Source organism: Eretmochelys imbricata, chromosome 11, assembly GCF_965152235.1.
Source record: "Eretmochelys imbricata isolate rEreImb1 chromosome 11, rEreImb1.hap1, whole genome shotgun sequence".
NCBI classification, from domain to species: Eukaryota; Metazoa; Chordata; order Testudines; family Cheloniidae; genus Eretmochelys; species Eretmochelys imbricata.
In genome coordinates this window covers 71953228-71971115 of record NC_135582.1, presented here as the reverse complement: position 1 = coordinate 71971115, position 17888 = coordinate 71953228, and the positions used below count along the sequence as shown (strand labels likewise).

The 17888-nt window shown below is 45.6% G+C and overlaps 1 protein-coding gene across 1 annotated transcript in view; it reads right to left on the bottom strand.

Annotated features, from left to right (window-relative positions):
- TRPM8 (transient receptor potential cation channel subfamily M member 8) overlaps positions 1 to 17888 on the bottom strand; it is a 91405-nt gene that overhangs the window by 11894 nt on the left and 61623 nt on the right. Inside the window, exons 17-21 of the mRNA XM_077829833.1 lie at positions 17485 to 17576; positions 14228 to 14369; positions 11827 to 11998; positions 10587 to 10764; positions 3277 to 3467 (exon numbers count right to left, since the gene is read on the bottom strand). Of these exons, the coding sequence (XP_077685959.1) occupies positions 3277 to 3467; positions 10587 to 10764; positions 11827 to 11998; positions 14228 to 14369; positions 17485 to 17576 (775 nt within the window). The remainder of the gene's footprint in view (positions 1 to 3276; positions 3468 to 10586; positions 10765 to 11826; positions 11999 to 14227; positions 14370 to 17484; positions 17577 to 17888) is intronic.

The window sequence follows — 17888 nt, the reverse complement described above, 5'->3', positions numbered from 1 at the left end:
TTTTGCAAGCTGCTCCATATGAGCAGTCCCCTGTGCCCACATTGAATCCCACTGATGGCAATGGGAGCCCACCCCACACAAGAGTGAGTTCTTAGCCATCTTTCCCCACTCCTCGCACTGGAGCTGGAGCTAGAGCCTTATGGCTGCCTGCTGCACAGGGATTAAGCAGCCCCCAGTGCTCTTTACCAGTAGCACAACCCTGCTGGAACAGCCACAAATTGGCTCTAATTAAGTCCTCCCATTGGTTCTAGAAGTACAAGATAAATTATAGATCAGCTCAGCAGGAGTTTCTACAGTTAGATCATCATCTGTCTGGTAGAACAGAATCATAGAATATTAGATTTGGAAGAGACCTCAGGAGGTCATCTAGTCCAACCCCCTGCTTAAAGCAGGACCAACACCAACTAAATCATCCCAGCCAGGGCTTTGTCAAGCTGGGCCTTAAAAACCTCTAAGGATGCAGATTTGACCACCTCCCTAGGTAATCCATCCCAGTGCTTTACCACCCTCCTAGTGAAAAAGTTTTTCCTAATATCCAACCTAGACCTTCCCCACTGCAACTTGAGACCATTGGTTCTTGTTCTGTCATCTGCCAGAGATGTCATTCTGCCACTGAGAACAGTCTAGATCCATCCTCTTTGGAACCCGCCTTCGGGTAGTTGAAGGCTGCTATCATTGTGTGGAAGCTAAACACCATTTGCAACGCTGATTTGGGCAACCAAACCCACGAACAGTGCAGAGGACCTACACATTCTACAAGTAACTTTTTCCTAAACTAAATAAAGTTTCAATCGATGCTGCAGGGCAAGAGCCATGCTGCTGATGTATAGGAACAAGCCTCTCAGTTATCTGAAGCTCTCATCTCTCTCATCTCTTATGAACAGCACTTTAACAAAAAGCTGGGAGAAAAACCAGAGACAAGAGCCAATTTATTTGAAAAGTTTGTTAAAGCAATTCATATCTGTGCTCTCTGACTGAATAAATGCAGGGAGAACAGTTAGAGGCCGTACCCAAAGCCAGGCATGGATTTCTATATATATGTATTCCTGATATAGAGCACTTAGCAGCAGCAGCCATGTGGTCAGGAGAGAATTAGTTTTCTTTTACAATCAATCTCCAGAGGCCAGAAGAGCCGCTGGAGAAGTTAGCACTGGTAACAGGCTGTCCTTAAATAATGTATTATAGTGCCCATTCAAGCGTCATTAGCTGAAGGAGCATAAATAAAGGGCAAGGATAAATATCAGTGGGTCAGACTGGGGTGAGGAGTTGGCCTACACCTCTTATATTTTAAGCCATTAAAACACCAATCCTCCAAGATCTAATAGTTTTGCCACCCCCTTTGTGTTGTGACATGAAGGCCAAGACTATAACAGGGTTCAAAAAAGAGCTAGATAAGTTCGTGGAGGACAGGTCCATCAATGGCTATTAGCCAGGATGCGCAGGGATGGTGTCCCTAGCCACTGTTTGCCAGAAGCTGGGACTGGGCAATAGGGGATGGATCACTTGATGATTACTTGTGCTATTCATTCCCTCTGGGGCACCTGGCACTGGCCACTGTCGGAAGACAGACTACTGGGCTAGATGGACCTTTGGTCTGACCCAGTATGGCTGTTCTTATGTAAGTGTCCAAATCAACAAGTCAGGGGAAGGGAGAGGGGGAAGGGGAAGAAAACTATGAAAAGGTAAGTACTGATTGGAAATAAAGGGGAAGTGATCTTGTATTTAAATCTTGTTGAAGACTTTAGTGTGAGAGCTGCTGGCTCAGACTCAATTCACTCCCAAGCCTCATCTGAGACTGTGCAGGAGTGCACCATGGCCAGTTCTGATGTTGACAGGAAATGGATTAAGATGATTTACTCCTTTCACATACAGGCCAGGCTGCCCAGCCATCAAATAATGATTTTCAGCCACTGCCGGCCTTGGCTAGAACTGAACCAGTGCCCTAATGGAGAAAGTCTCTGAAATCTATTAAGCACCATATGCACCTTAAAGGTGCAAATTTCATTATTTTAAAAGTTCTTTACAAATACCTCAATACCTCCAGGATAAATAATGTACAGGGATCATGCTGCCCACCACTGAACTGCTTTAGCCTTTGGGGTGGAATGCAGGAGCTGCTTACCTCAGCAAAAATCTGAGCAATTTAGAGCAGAAAATGAAAAAAACTTACACTATGTCCAATTGCAAATTTAAAAGGCAGTTGTAGGTAGGTAGAAGTATGGTGTTAGCCCCAAGTTCCTGGACAAGTTTTAACTTAGATTTTAAGCACAGTGGGAAGTTTATTCATCACAAGAAATCAGGGACTCCATTTTACATCTACTCTGAAACATGGTACCTTCAGCAATACACAGTGACAACCTACTGAATTACCACAGTTACTTCCTACATCATTTAGTTTCCCCTGGAAGGTCTCCCATCTAAATACCAAACCCATCCAGTTGTTGCTTACCTTGGGAGATCCAACAGGATCACAGCACACAGTAGTGTGGTTGCAGGCTATTTACCACAGCACTGGCTCCATTAGGAGAGTGAAGAATGTGGGAGATATATGTAATGTTTTTATGAATCTTGTGTGTTTGAGCACTGCAGTATGGCTGGCTCTGTGGAACACTAAGGGTAATGCCAGCTGCAACTCTCAGCACACACCCCAGTAATCAGGCAATGACAAGTTCAATTAACACTGCTCAAATGAACAATATGACAACTCCACTACTACAAGTTTGCCTCCGTCCCACCTGGGGAGATGCATAAACCAGACTCACCAGGTTCAGGTGTTCCAGAACAAAGAAAGGGACTTTGAAATAGGTAAGAGACTGCCTATCGATTCAGGATGGAGACAGACTGGGGCTGACTAAGTGAGAGGGTGCTGACTGCCTGGGACAAGATATATTTGCAAGGTAAGGTTTATGTTGGAGGACATAAGTATAGGCATTTTGTTGTTTTGACCCTCTTCCTCTGTTTGTTGTGTTCCGATGAATAAATACATACTTTGTATTGAACAAAGTGTTCTGCCATTGGACTTTCACACTGACTCCAGGCTCCTGGAAAGAAATCCAGGGCCACCTGGGCCAGAAAAACTCAGTGGGACCTGCTGAGGACACTAGTGGTCAACAGGGGTGCTGTAACCTGGTGACCCATTCTAGGAGTGGGATTCTACCCTGAGAGAAGTAGAAGCACTGGGAAGGGGTACCTACAAAGGGAATGAGTGCGGGGACAAAGGAACAGCTCATCCTGGAACCCTAACAAGGGGTAGAAACAACACACAATACTACTTACAACAGATGGATGGCTCTTTGCATTCCTTTTTACAGCAGCATTTAAAGCATTTCTTCATCACCATGTAGATGTAGGCAAAGATGACGAAAGGAAACGGAATAGTCAAACGGCTGCCATACTCCTGAACCAAGAAATAGCGCTGGAACTTCCACACCTGGTCGTTGTTTTCTTGTACTGATCCAACCGTGTAACTAAGGGGAAGATTAAAAGATAAACTTCTGTTTGTCCAAGAGTACCACTAGTAATTTATTATCCAGTGAAGATTTTCATTAGATCCAAATAACAGAAATTTTCCTATTAGCAAGGGTGGGGAATTGGTGTTGCATAGTTTCAGTCACATGAACATCCTGGATTTAAAAGTTGGACTCTGATTTGGACAGACTGAAAAATGGAGAAAGAAGTGGAGCAGAGGAAAGTGAAAATACAAACTGATTGTGAAAAAAGGCACCCTGAGTAAAGACTAATGAAAGATTAAATGTTGTATGGAGCTCTACCTACCTCATAGAAACATAGAAGATTAGGGTCGAAAGAGACCTCAGGAGGTCACCTAGTCCAATCCTCTGCTCAAAGCTAAATCAACTAACTAAATCATCCCAGCCAGGGCTTTGTCAGTCTGGCTTTAGGGGATGTTCTTCTAGCTTTGCCATACAACACAGGCTGCCCTAGAGCTAGACAATGTGTCGCATGAATAATATATGCCAACTCTTACAATTTTGTGCAAAACTAGAAAACAGGCTGTTTGCAAAGCCTGCAACTCCTCCAAGTTTATTATTAGGAGTAGTATTATAGGAGTCCAAGTCATGGACCAGAACTAGGTGTTGCACAAACAAAACAAAACGATGGTACCTGCCCCAAACCTTTCCCTGCTATTATTAAAGGACAAATGAGATATTTCAAAATGTCTCTTTCAAGAGCTCTTAATAGGATCTTCAGAAGGTTAAGATACACTTGAACATTTCTATAATCTAGTGTGAAATACCCTTCAGTTTCCAGTTCTCTATAAAAATTAATTAAATCCTTAATTTTGCAGACAAAATGTTTATATTACTTGAAAAGAGGAAACCAATATTGATACATTTTGACTGAGTTGTAGCTCTTATATGGTATGCCAGATGGTGGTTGGCATCTCCATGGTATTTACTTATATTTTAATATCAATTTTAAAGACAGACAGGATACGATCTACATTATTCTTGCTCTATTGCTGCAGAACCAGAGTCCGCCAGCAGCATTATTACAAACTGACAGATGATCAGAGAAGATGGGGACCCTGGGAGAAGGAATCATAGATGGAAATATGCTTTGTTTGGTTTTTCAGCAGGTAATCACATCGCAGAGAGGCTGCTATTTGCCCGACACACCTGAACTCAAAGTACAACACAACCCACTCCTCTCACCTGGCTCAGTCTCCCCTTTAGAATACTAGCATTTAGATTTGCTCCCTACAGCCTACTCTAAACTAGGAAAGCTTAGAAAGGTCAGCTGGTACAGCTGTAACGGCAAAGTGGGGACACAGCTCCCACAGGCAAATTGTACCTATACTAGTTTGCCAAATGAAAGCTATTCCAGCAAAAGCCATTTTTAGCTGGTACAACTGCATTTATACTAGGGCTTTTATTGGTATAAACATGCTGTAAAAAATAAAATCATACCCCTAACTGACCTTGCTACAGCTGCAAAAGTTTTTGGTCCAGACTCAGTCCCATTCTGATTTGATTGTAAAGTGAAAGCAAATAAAACCAGTCAGTCACACACACATTACATTAATAGGTGTGACTACGCTCTGATGTGGGTTCCTCAACATGTTTTACATACATAGGTCTACACCCAGACTGCTCCAGGAGCCCCAGTTGGCCACAACACAGACCATAAGCCAGCAGCCAGAACCACACTTCCCACCTACCAGAGACCTCCCTGGCCTCCACAGACCGTGCAGACAAACAGGCTTTGCAATATGAATTGAGGATCGACAAGCTAGGACAAATGTCAGACCAGGTTTCACACAGACTTTTATTTTCTGACTAGCTCCAGTCCATTCTGATTTTACCAAATCAGTTCATCTGTTACTAAAATAGTAGAACTTTTTAACTCTGTTTATCTGAAAGACCCACTACCCTAAGGATTTGTGATAAGGTGAAAAATGACTGATAGCACATTTCAGATGTCAGATTTACCTGCCGGGCCAGTCTAGCCTCCTCAATGCTAAACACATGGGTAACTCCCATCTAAAATAAAAAGCCATTAATATCTCCCTAGAGGAAGTCTCTTGAGTTCTTCCATTCATCCACAGATGATACAGCATGGTGCTTGTGCTATTTATCAGATTGATAAATAGCAGGAACATTAAGGCACTAGTGCACTGAATGTTTGCTACAAATCATGCACCAAAGCAGCAATTCTGGTTATTATTGAGTCATAAAAAGAACGTATTAAATAAGAACTTATCCGGTGTATTGTACGAACTGCAAGATCAACTGATGGAAAGCGCCAGCTCATGGTTAATAAAATGTTGATCTAGTTTTCTAGCCCCTCCTAAGCTGCAGGGCTTGAGTCCAGCCCAGAGAGATGGAGAGGAGCTACAATTGTTGGATCCAAATCTGAGTTGGGATTCAGAACCCCACACAAAGGTGGGGGACTCTCTCTAGTTTTGGAAGTTTAACTCCGCTGAGGTCAAATATTTTAATTGTGGGAAGGGACTAAAGGCAAACTTTTTCAACAGCACCTACCTGCCTTAGGAGCTTACATACCTATAGCACTCAAATGCCCAAAGTCGCTTTTGAAAGTGGTAACAGGGTGCAAATTCCAGCAACCAGCAGCAATAATCTTGGATGATTAATGTTCTAGGGTCCAGTTTTCAAAAGCACCTCCCTGATATAGAAGCCCAACTTTTCCCAGGTATGGAGAGTCATTTAAAGTTGTTAATGCAGTAAGGTAAGTTAATCATCCACAATTACTGCATCTAGCTCCTGGAACAGACACTCAGTACCCACCCCACAGCTAACTTCCATTTATCGCTTCAGGCTCTGTTTGTAAGCAGCTGGCTTGTGCATGTCTATATTCATTTCCCTCTGCACCCAGGTAACCCCAGGGCTTGAGCACTGGAACTGGATTTATTCCAACCGGTTATTCCAGGGTCAGCGTTCACCTCCAAAATGGGAGTAAGAGAAACCTCTACCTGATGGGCACAATCTGAAATCATTTGCCACGTTTTGGAGTCAGTTCTGCCAGACATAGGGAGGCCTGTGGGAAAGTTGGTTAGTGCCATGTTTTCAGTCATTCTCATTCAGTAACTACTGCATTTTAAGCATAATGAAGGGCCAGCTGGGTGTTTAGGAAGTGGCTTTAACCTTATTCTTGCCAGAGAATCAGTGAGGCCCTTTACCTCCATCAGAAGGAGATGTAAAGGAGTCTGAGGGTTCAGAGGCTGCAGAAAGACACCTGACCAGCCTTTGCATATTTTCCAGACATCCCGTATCGATTTTACAGACATTGCAATGGCCACTGCGTCCCATCAGAAAAATACAAGGAGCTATAAAACCAAGGGGTGAATTAACTTCATTTACAATGTGAAAGAAAATTTGTAAACGGAGTGTCAGGGAATGTGGTAGCAACAGTAAAATGAGTGTCTGCTGGGAAAAAGTTAAATCATCGGATGGGAGGACGCCACCAATGCGGAAAGATTACCTGGCAAAGAGCAAAAATTGATGATCGAAAGAACTGGGCTTGAACAAACAACATTAAGGCATGGCAGCTCCCAGAGTGCATGGAAGGGATAAGCCTGAAGGAGCTGATGGCACACTGTTCAGCCCTGAATGTGAAACTTGTGAGCCGAAAGCATTGTTCTTCCAAGTGAACCACAAGGTTGTGTGATGAATGCCCCAAGTGGCAAGGAGAAGAGAAGCTTTGCGCACACACATTGTGACTATAACATGATTGCACTTTAACTCCTCTAAAAGTTGCCCTCTCCTATACCACTGTAATACCCGGGGGTGCTGAAAACTAAGACATCGCAGCCAGCATCCAACCCTGCTGGACAATGAACAGCCAGACTATGCAGGGATGAGGAAGAGGGTGTGACGGTGGATCCACGGGCATGTGACTATGGCATAGTTTGCCAAGACTCTTTTATTTTAAAGCTAAAGTACCAGTTGATTTTGACTTGTTAGTAATCTTTGCACCAGATGCAAGAAATAATCCATTGACTTTGAAGTGTCAAATTGCAGAACTTCTGGTCACAAGATGTGAACTTTCTATCAATATCAATTAAGTCCGACTTTATCATGCTATCCAATATGGATGTGCAAATCCCCTTAAAGTCACTGGCACATACTTCTCTCAGGGGAGTCTGTGGGCCTTCTGATGTATACTTAGAGGCTTTCAATTTCAAATGAAAAACGTTTGTGAGCAGTGATATTGAACAGCAACAAATGTGCATGTTCTTTTGGAAAGGAAAGGGCCTCCCTGATAGATATTGACTTATGCTGCATGTGTGTGTCTGAGCATGAGAAGCAGTAAGAACTTCCTCAGACCCCTCTCCAGCCCTTGAGTTTGGATGCACTTGGGTAACAGTTTGGTGCTGTTATAGCGCAGTACCAATTACAAACCCACCTCCAGGAGCAAATAGAGGAACACGGAAGGAATTGCGAATATAGTTCTTTTCCCTGGGAAGCTCTTAGGATAAAGCAGCCACAAGTCGTCCCCTTACAATGGGCTGTGTCATTTGGACACACACTAGACCAAAGGATGGTTAGCTACTCCATGAAATGCCAATTGTGCAGAAAGCTGTACCTCATCAGGGTCCAGTTCGTAACTCTTGTCTTGAATTGCTGCAGGTAGAGGATGCTGCTGAAGACTATGGTTGATGTATTTTGCTTATGGTCATGGCTTCTACTATCTTTAGATGTCTGTGCCTTCTAATTTATTTTATTGCCCTTGTCCATGTAGCTGCAGTGTATGGTGTGGTAATAGATGCTAGGTGGTTTTCTAGTTTGTAATTTTGGAGCAATATAAATAAATATGAAGGAACTGAAATGACAGGCACACACGTAAACAGAACGTAGCTCCTGCATGTGGCCAATTCTACCCTCCCCCACCATTCTCCACTTATCGTAACCCACTGCCTGGGAAAGAGATTCTGGATTCTACTCCAACCGCTGCTACCTCCCCCATGGCCCCCAGTCGCAAGGAATGGGGGGATACTTAACTCCCCAGTCTCCTGAGCAGCCATGTTGGGACTCAGGAGAATCTTAGCCCTTAGTTTGGACTGAATCATTTATTTGAATGAGTGGACATTTGGGGGAAGTTTGACAACTCTCCTACAGATCTGAGTATTGTATGTTTAGTCCCCACCGAGTGTTATCTCGGACCATAAGCGTGTGTTAAATTCAACCCATGGAGCCCGCTATCCATTATGGGGCAGTCTGGGCATGTCAGCATTTAAAGGGTTATTAGGACAGTAATTACACAGGTGTAGAATGTTACACAAATACCAGATTATCATCCACAATGAGGATAATTTAACAGTCCTGAAACAGACAGAATCAAAACCTCTCAGCAGATCCCTTGGTTAATTCAGACCTGATCCAGCATCTGCTCTCCTACTCCCAAACTCTCCCTGAGCTCTACAGACATGCCGTAAAGGAAGGCACTGCAGGGCTGGATCCCAAGCTTGTAATAAACTATCAGGGGTAGCTGAAGAGTAAGGAGAGTCTGTATTTAAGGCACTGCACTGGGAGTCAGCCTTGGTTCTTCTGCCACGGACGCCCTGGGGGACTTTTAGGACAGTCACGTGGTCTCTTTGTCGGTTTCCCCATTCATCAAAGGGGACAATAATACTCTCCTCCTCCCACCCTGACTTGCTAATTAGACTTAAGCTCTGTGGGATAGGGACTGTCATAGTATAGTGTGCACAGCCCCCAGTATAATGGGGCCCTGGTTTTGGTTTCGGGCTCCAGGCACTACTGGAATGTAATAATTATTTAACAGAGAGTTGGTCGATCTACAGCACCATGTTTAGCGCTTTTGATTGAAAAGCATCATGGGCCCGAGCGCTCAGATTAATCTAGGAGTGGCAGACTGAACTCCATATCCCCCCCTCCTAAAATACAGTGACAACATCCCTTTAAAATGCTTTCATTCTCTGTACTAGGGCTAAACCCTCCACCCTCCACCCTAAAGGCTAAACTTTCTCAACCATGCAGGACAGTAAGCCGCCCCAGCCCCAACGCAATCAGTGACGACCTACCCAGATCTAGGGTCTATGTCCAGTGCAGAGCGCAGCCCCTGCTTTTCCCACCCCAGCTGCAAACACACGGATAAGGAAAGGGTGGAGAGGAAAGGGGGAGGGGCCACAGCATTGGGTCAACCCTCCTGTATTCCGCTGTCAGTGGAAATAGGCTGACATGAAGGAGTGAGAAAGCTGCAGTGAGTAACACGCCCAGAGGAACGAGTTCCTTCCCAGGGCTCCTCCCAGGACAGCATAGCTACACAATGCTCCTCGTACAGGGCTGAATGTAAACTTGCCATTCTGTCCTCAGTTCCCTACGATCAGGAAAAGAACCAAGCTGTCTCCCAAAAGAGGAGCACCAGACATGTGCAGGTCAGTTTGTAAAGATCTGCTCCTCCGGGAGGAGAGGTGCTACAGAAATATGAGTTCTAAGTACAAAGAGATGGTCAGTGTATCTAGTAAACCTGAATCTAGTAAACCTCTGTGGCTCCTGCAAATGCTGCCTGGACATCATGCTGCCCCTCTGCTGACTTCACTCATGAGCCAGCAAGTGACTTAAGTCATCAAGAACGTTGCTCTTCATTCCCTTGAAACAGCAGGATTCTTATCAGCTCCATGTCCTACCAGCTCACAGAAAGAGAGAGACTCTTGTGCATGTCATGTCACACCATTGCACATGCTTCTCATTCACATGTGCACTTGCACCACATCTAGTGCTTTAGATTTATTGATGGCAAGTCACCTGAAGGAGCTGGGATTTCAGCAGAGCTGCCATTTTTATTTTGGCAAGGTTGGGAGGTTCTTTCCAGTAACAAGGCAGATATTTAACTTATGAGTGAGGCTTTCTTTTAGGCTGGAAAACCTTGGAGCTGTCCCTCTAAACAGCACACTCACACACCCTGGTCTCTGACCTTCTTTGGTGAGTGTTAAACCTGTGGAGTCTAACACAGGGCTTTCTCCAGCGTTTCCACTCCTTAGTAGACTTTCTAAGAGGGAAGTTCCCTCATGAACCCATTTCCCCCCTGTCTGGCCATTCTGCAGACTGCGAGGGCCACCATCAGAGAACCGCTCATCTAATACGTACCCAAACATGGCAACCAGCAGGTTAACCAGGAGGATGTTGGTGGAGAGCATGTAGATGCACACCAGGGGAATGGTGATCCACTCCGGGAAGCGGGGATGGTTGTTAGCATCCAGTTCTACACACAAAGGTTTAGACTCATTCCCAGAGAAGGTGCAGCGATCAAAATTGTATGTGGTACCTAGAGCAAGAGGAGGAGAGAGTGAGACTGTGGGGGCTGTGGAAAGGAAGCCTTTCGGTCTCTGGTGTGTCTGTAACATCGGGGATTTACCCCAAGACCACCCACTGATGCTACCATTTAGTGTAAACGGATGAAATGCAATTTGCCTGGGAGGGGACTACCGCTGCTTGAAACCAGTGTTACCAGTGCCATCAGCAGCAGCTCTGCCTGTCTGCACTAGGCACTTACAGCAGTGCCCTGGGCTGCAGTCATTGCTGGTCGGACGTCAGTGCAGCTGCACTAGGGCGGTCGCTGCAATGCACAGGGGAGGGCAGACTGTGGCCCTGCGGTTTACATGGAGATGGCGGTTGCAAAGGGCAGCTTGTGAACTAGAGAAATGAACGTGGCAATGATATTCCATTATCACCAAACACATCAGACACATATGTACGAGAGAAAGAGTGCGCCAAAATGGCATTAGCCATTTAACGTTAGACAAGTCAGAGAAAGATTGTAACCACCAACGCTCTGATACTGGAATGGATTGCATGGGATGAAGTCTCATGTGAAAACCCACCTTCCTGCTGTTTGGAAGGAAGGTGTCAGGGAAATTGGAGCAGGAGCCTGTTAGGGGGTTTGATTGGAGTGAGTATGCCTGGACGGAAGGGCAGTAGGAACCGGAGGGGCATGCTGGAGCTGGGCCGGGTCTGGCGAAGTGCTGGGTGCCAGATGGGAGGGGAGTGAGGGCTCCTGTAAGAGGGCCCAATTTTCAGAGGGCTGATGAACCACATCCCTTTAAGGTCTCCAATCACTCCCCCACTGTCATCCGATGCCTTGGCCCCAGTCACTAATATTCTATCCTGCTTTAACACTGGCTTGGACAGTCATTAAGGGTAAAATCCTGCAAGCAGCTGTCCATGGGCAGACCCGAGTCCCTGCAGAGCCCCACTCAAGTCAGTATGGCTCAGTATAGACACAGGTCCAATGCAAAATCTGGCCCCAAGAGAGTTTAGGCTCCCTAGCTGAGCCAAACGAGTGCAGCCCCTCCCCTGCCCAAGGGAGGTACATACAGAAGATGGCTACCATCAATGTCATCAGGGTACTGGCCAAACATGGCCAGGTAAGGCTCGTAGATAACCGATCGGAAGATCCATTCCCAGCGGTATTCATTCTTCCTCAGGATGCCCTGCCTGGCCACACCAAAAGCCACCATCCACACACCGAAGAGGAACAAGAAGAAGAAGACATCAATCATCTAGAAAAGGAGGGTATAAAAAACAGATCAGTACATCCTCCACATTCCTGCAGCAAGTCACACTGCAGGAGGCCAGGAGTTTGTTCCCCGTGAATTAAATAGCAGGTTGGGAATGGATGTGAAAATCCGGTCACTCAGCAATACAGAATAGCCACATTTTCAGGCGGCCTCCATCCAGTCTCAGACGTTATGCTCGAGCTTAAGTGGTTATAAGATCAGGGCCTGATCCAAAGCCTATTGAGATCAATGGGAAAATCCCAATGACTTTCACGGGGTTCGGATCAGACCCCAAAATCTACACACGCAAGTTCTGTATACAGGTCCAAAATGAATAACTGACCTGATTCACAGACAAAGGTAGGTCTGACGTATGCAATATTTAAAATAAGCAAAACTGGTAACCACTTCTGACATTTTGGTCCTGGGCACCTTGAAAAAGATATGGTCATTTTCTAGATGCCCACAGGTGACGGATTGCTGACTTCTTTCCCCTTGCTGTTCCTGCAGAGACTATCAACAGTGCGTATTCCAGGAAGCAACTTTCCATTTGATTCACCCACAAACGACAGGCATTCTCTTGTCTCCTCTATCCTCTCCCACCTCCTCAAAATATTACCTCTTTCCTCCAAATACTGGGAATCTGCCATTTGAGAGACTGACAGAGAAAAAGAAAAAAAATCACACTAAAGAATAGCCCCTACATTGAGGAAGCAGGAACAGCATCCTCCTATCCCCTGCCGCCCCACCCCTTCCATGCTGTAGGCCAAGAGGCCGGCCTTTGTCTGCTGTCTGCCCGAGTTAAGAAGCCAGATCTTTGTTTGCTCTGCCCCATGTGAGGGTCACAGCGTGCTAGACTTGTACTTGTTGTCAGCCCCAGCCAGAGGCCTGTGGGCTAAAGCCTGTGCCCTGCTCTGCCCCGCCCAAAGAACCAGAGCCTAGATTGAGTGTTTGCTGGCTGCCTTAGCCAGGGGGTTTAGGCTAAAGCCTGCTCCCTGCTCTATCCCGCCCAAAGGGAGAGAGAGTCAGACTGTGAATTACTGCCCCCTCCAGCCCGGGGGCTGCAGGCTACAGACTGCTCACCGCTTCGCCCCGCCCATGGGGGCAGTAGCACCAGATTGTTCCTACTGGTTTGCCTTTGCTAGGAGGCTACAGAACTATAGACTTTGTATGGCTCGGGTCCACCAGCAAGGCCCGAGTCTGTGGGTTGTTGCCTGATACAGCAAGGTGGAGCGGCCTCCCTCCCCTCTTGAGAGTGAGAGACCACTACAAATCCCTTATTTAGTAAGAGCCCAGTTCTGTGATCCTTTGTCACCAATAGCAACTGGGGGGCCAGGATGACCTGACCACCACAGAAGTGGCAGAAAAATGGGAAGCCAGCAATGTAGCAATTGTTTAAAAACCTCAGTGTTCATTTCACCTGCATGTACATTCAATTGCTCTCAGTGCCATTTCTTCATAAGTTCCCCAGGTTCAGTGCACCCCAGGTATGATCAAAGCCGCTTTTCCTTTCCTGGGAAGTCCAGAATCTCTATGGGGTAGACAGGCCCAGCCTGTGTGCACAATTCAGTACCTTTTTCGACTCACCGTCCGTACTCTGACTGAGACCTCTCTCCAGAGGCTCCTTCTCTGGAGCTGTTCCTTCAGCGGCATGCCTCTCCTCCTGCCACCACTGAAGTGAGCCAAGCCACGCTCCAGTGTCTCCCACTCCCAGCAGGCTTTGCCAGTGATTAGTAGTCAGGGCTCCCCTTCCTCACTCTAAAAGGGAGTGAAGTCAGCAAGACCACTCTCTAGTCCAATTCCTGAAGTAGGCGAACTCCCAACAGCTGCTAAGTCTAGCTTCTCAGAGGAATTGAGATTTTCCTTCCTCAGCCATACCCTTACTTGTGTTGAGTAAGGAATCTTCATATGAGTAATGAGTTGGGCTGCAAAATCCAGTTCTGAAGCATTTAATATGCCCTGAGGCTGAAAGGTGCTGTGAAACCAAGCTTGTTGTCTTTCCAATGTTAACTGTTCATTCAGAGTGAACCCCCCCACCCCACACAGAAAGCCAATACACAGCCCTGTCCTAGTTATGTCCCTCTTCAATCTCAATTAAACCCTATTCTGAGGATGTACGAGGGGCTTGGGCCTTGTGCTGGCCCTCTGTACAGGGTGGAATTTCACTCTCTAAGAAGAAAAGCTTGTCACATTGTTTATTTAGAATGTTATGAACAATTGCCCATGTCTTACCATCCTCTGAAGCATAATAATTTTTGGTCCTAGATTCCTGCTAACTGTGAAAATGTGGATCAGCCTTAGAGTAAAAATGATGTAGTCCAGGCAAAAAATGACTCGCCCAGAGTACCAGGAGCTTTCATTGGAGGAGTGGAGCCTGGGGAAGAAAAATAAGTGTAGTGAAACACTGGCTAAAGTTATGACAAATATATGTTGAAACAGCCTAGTCCCATAAAGTAGAACCTGATTAATCCATGTGTACTTATTTGCTCACTTTATAGTTTTTGCAAAAGTTGGTGGTCTCTTCTATCCTCTTAGCAAAAATGTAACAGCAGATGCTGTACAGGTCTCATTCCTTTCATTTCTTCCCCCAAAACTATACCACAAACTTTTTACTAGTGTATGACAACAGAGTAGCATCAATAACTGGAACTACAGTTGACAAAACAAGTGAACAAGGTATATTGCAGGATGTATGTATCCGTGCCTGTTTATTTACTTGCCCAGTCATAGAATCCAGTCTGTACACAGGAGTGAAGTTCTATTGTATAGTGTATGTAAATTACAGCTGTCCTCTTAAACCACACTAAAAGGCTAAATTCATTCTATTAAGTGAGATTAGGTGTCAGACAATCCAGAAGAAAAATCACTTCCCGCACAACCTTTTCATGACCAAGGACATCTGAATTCTGCTAGAGAACAGGAGTCTCCATTCCCATTCTATCCTCTTGGCCCCTTTTTTTGAGGCTGTCAAAAGGTACAATTAAGTTGTAATTATGAATCTTTTAACTGACAGGGATATCTGTCCATTAGAAACCAAACTAACAGCGCTAAGGGCCCAGTCCAAAGCCCATTGAAGTCAATGGCAATCTTTTCCACTGACTTCAGTGGAAGCTGGCTCAGGCCTCAAGTTGCTTCACACACCGTATGTCACTATCAGCTGATAAACAGCTTTCAGCCACTAATAAGCAGGGGCAAAATCTCAGTGGCAAATCCAGAAAGCTTCATGCCCCATTACCAATCAGCAGAGTCATCCAGTTCATCTCAAATGTTAATTGGGTATCCGGATCTTTAAACAAGGTCAAAGCTGATGAAGCAGCAGTACAGGATGGAACTAGACAAGGCTGCTAAGGCCAGGTCTTGATTTTGCAAAACTAAATCTAAACCAGAGATGGTTCAAACTGAAGGGTGCCTTACTCTGAGCCACCTACCTTTGTGGAGGGGAGTGTGGGAGGTTTGAGCTTTTGCAAAAACTCAAGGAAGTTGGTTCAGAGCCAAGTTCCATTTTACTCCAACTAATGGTTTGAGGATAGAGAATCAGATGGAAAATTCTGGTTCTGTCCCCACAAGAAGCCACAGATCCTAATCAAACAGGCCTCCTTAAAGGAAACCTACAAGACAGTAGCACATAAGCATCAGTCGTGCATCCAACCAAAGAGCAGAGATCCTCAGGATCACCCATCAGTGCTACTGCAGTCAGGAGAACAGAGGTATTTCCACTGAGCATACTTCAGGCCTCATTGGTCGCAATTCTGACCTCAGCTACACCAGCATCAATCCAGAGTCACTGCACAGACTTCAGTAGAGTGACACCAGATTCATTCACACTGTGGTAGCGGAAAAGACAGCAGGCCTCATGAAAGTTCTTAAAGAGAAAGACTGGCACCCAAAGGAAGGCTGGGGAGCTCATCCTCAGAAACATAATGCCAGGTGTGTGGCAGGGGAGGGAGCTGAAGCTGGGGACCTCTGCCCACTTGGCTTTTGATGGATGCACATCAGAGAAGTCTGAAATAGCAAGGCAACCCTCTCTTACCAGGAGCTACAATAGATACTTGGTGAATCAGGAATAGACACTAGGGCCAGACAAATGGCTTGAGTCAACATCTAAACCCCTCAACTAGCTCTGTGTGATTCTGCTAAACCATACCCTGTATTCCCTATAACTCTGGATCATACTGTGCTGCTGGCCTAGAAGGGCCCTGAAATCCAGGAAAACATCCTCTGAGTCCAGAGAATCCTCTGACTGTAGCAGCACCCAAACCAAACTTCTCTCAAATAAAATTGTTAGTCTCTAAGGTGCTACAAGTATAGAACCATGGAATCACAGAATATCAGGGTTGGAAGGGACCTTGGGAGGTCATCTAATCCAACCCCCTGCTCAAAGCAGGACCGATCCCCAATTAAATCATCCCACCCAGGGCTTTGTCAAGCCTGACCTTAAACACTTCTAAGGAAGGAGATTCCACCACCTCCCTAGGTAATGCATTCCAGTGTTTCACCACCCTCCTAGTGAAAAAGTTTTTCCTAATATCCAACCTAAATCTCCCCCATTGCAACTTGAGACCATTACTCCTTGTTCTGTCATTTGCTACCACTGAGAACAGTCTAGAGCCATCCTCTTTGGAACCTCCCTTCAGGTAGTTGAAAGCAGCTATCAAATTCCCCCTCATTCTTCTCTTCCGTAGACTAAACATCCCCAGTTCCCTCAGCCTCTCCTCATAAGTCATGTGTTCCAGTCTCCTAATCATTTTTGTTGTCCTCCGCTGGACTCTTTCCAATTTTTCCACATCCTTCTTGTAGTGTGGGGCCCAAAACTGGACACAGTACTCCAGCTAAGGCCTCACCAGTGTCGAATAGAGGGGGACGATCATGTCCCTCGATCTGCTGGCAATGCCCCTACTTATACATCCCAAAATGCCATTGGCCTTCTTGGCAACAAGGGCACACTGTTGACTCATATCCAGCTTCTCGTCCACTGTAACCCCTAGGTCCTTTTCTGCAGAACTGCTGCCTAGCCATTTGGTCCCTAGTCTGTAGCGGTGCATGGGATTCTTCCGTCCTAAGTGCAGGACTCTGCGCTTGTCCTTGTTGAACCTCATCAGATTTCTTTTGGCCCAATCCTCCAATTTGTCTAGGTCCCTCTGTATCCTATCCCTACCCTCCAGAGTATCTACCTCTCCTCCCAGTTTAGTGTCATCTGCAAACTTGCTGAGGGTGCAATCCAAAGTACTCCTTTTCTTTCTCTGAGTTAGTTAATCATTATGTGAGCAGGAGAAAAGTTCCTCAGCACAAGTTCTCCTCAGCCCACAAGATGTTCTGCAGAACCAGTCTTTGTGCCTTGGAACCAAAATCTACAACCTTCTTTGACTTTAGGGAACACGAAGAGTTTGCTACTAAGTTCAAGTAACTTTGTTCATCATCTTCTCACAGCCAGACACACACTGTAACAGTACCTGGCATGGTAACATGCCTTTAAACCGAACACTACTCACCTGAATATAATCCCTGTTATGAAGTAAAAGATTCCAAGCGTATCCATGATGTTCCACAGATCTGAGAAATATTTATTCCCATTCATGTACCACTGGAAAGGGAAAAGAGCAGAAAATCACCACAACAGCACACGTCAGCACTGATTACTCCCATCGTGGGCCTAATTCCACCACCATTACTCACCTTTGGTACCTTAGTCTGCGAGTGCCCTCATGGATTTCACTGAAGCCGCACATGCGGTAAGGCACTATTCACAGTAAGTGTGGTCAAACTCGGCCCTTTACAACTATAGAACTGGCTCTTATTTTTCCATCTCCTTGTTGAAGACATTTATTGGCTGCAGCATAGTTCAAATCACTGACATTTTAGGGAAAACATCATTCTCAATATTGGTGTGTTTCAT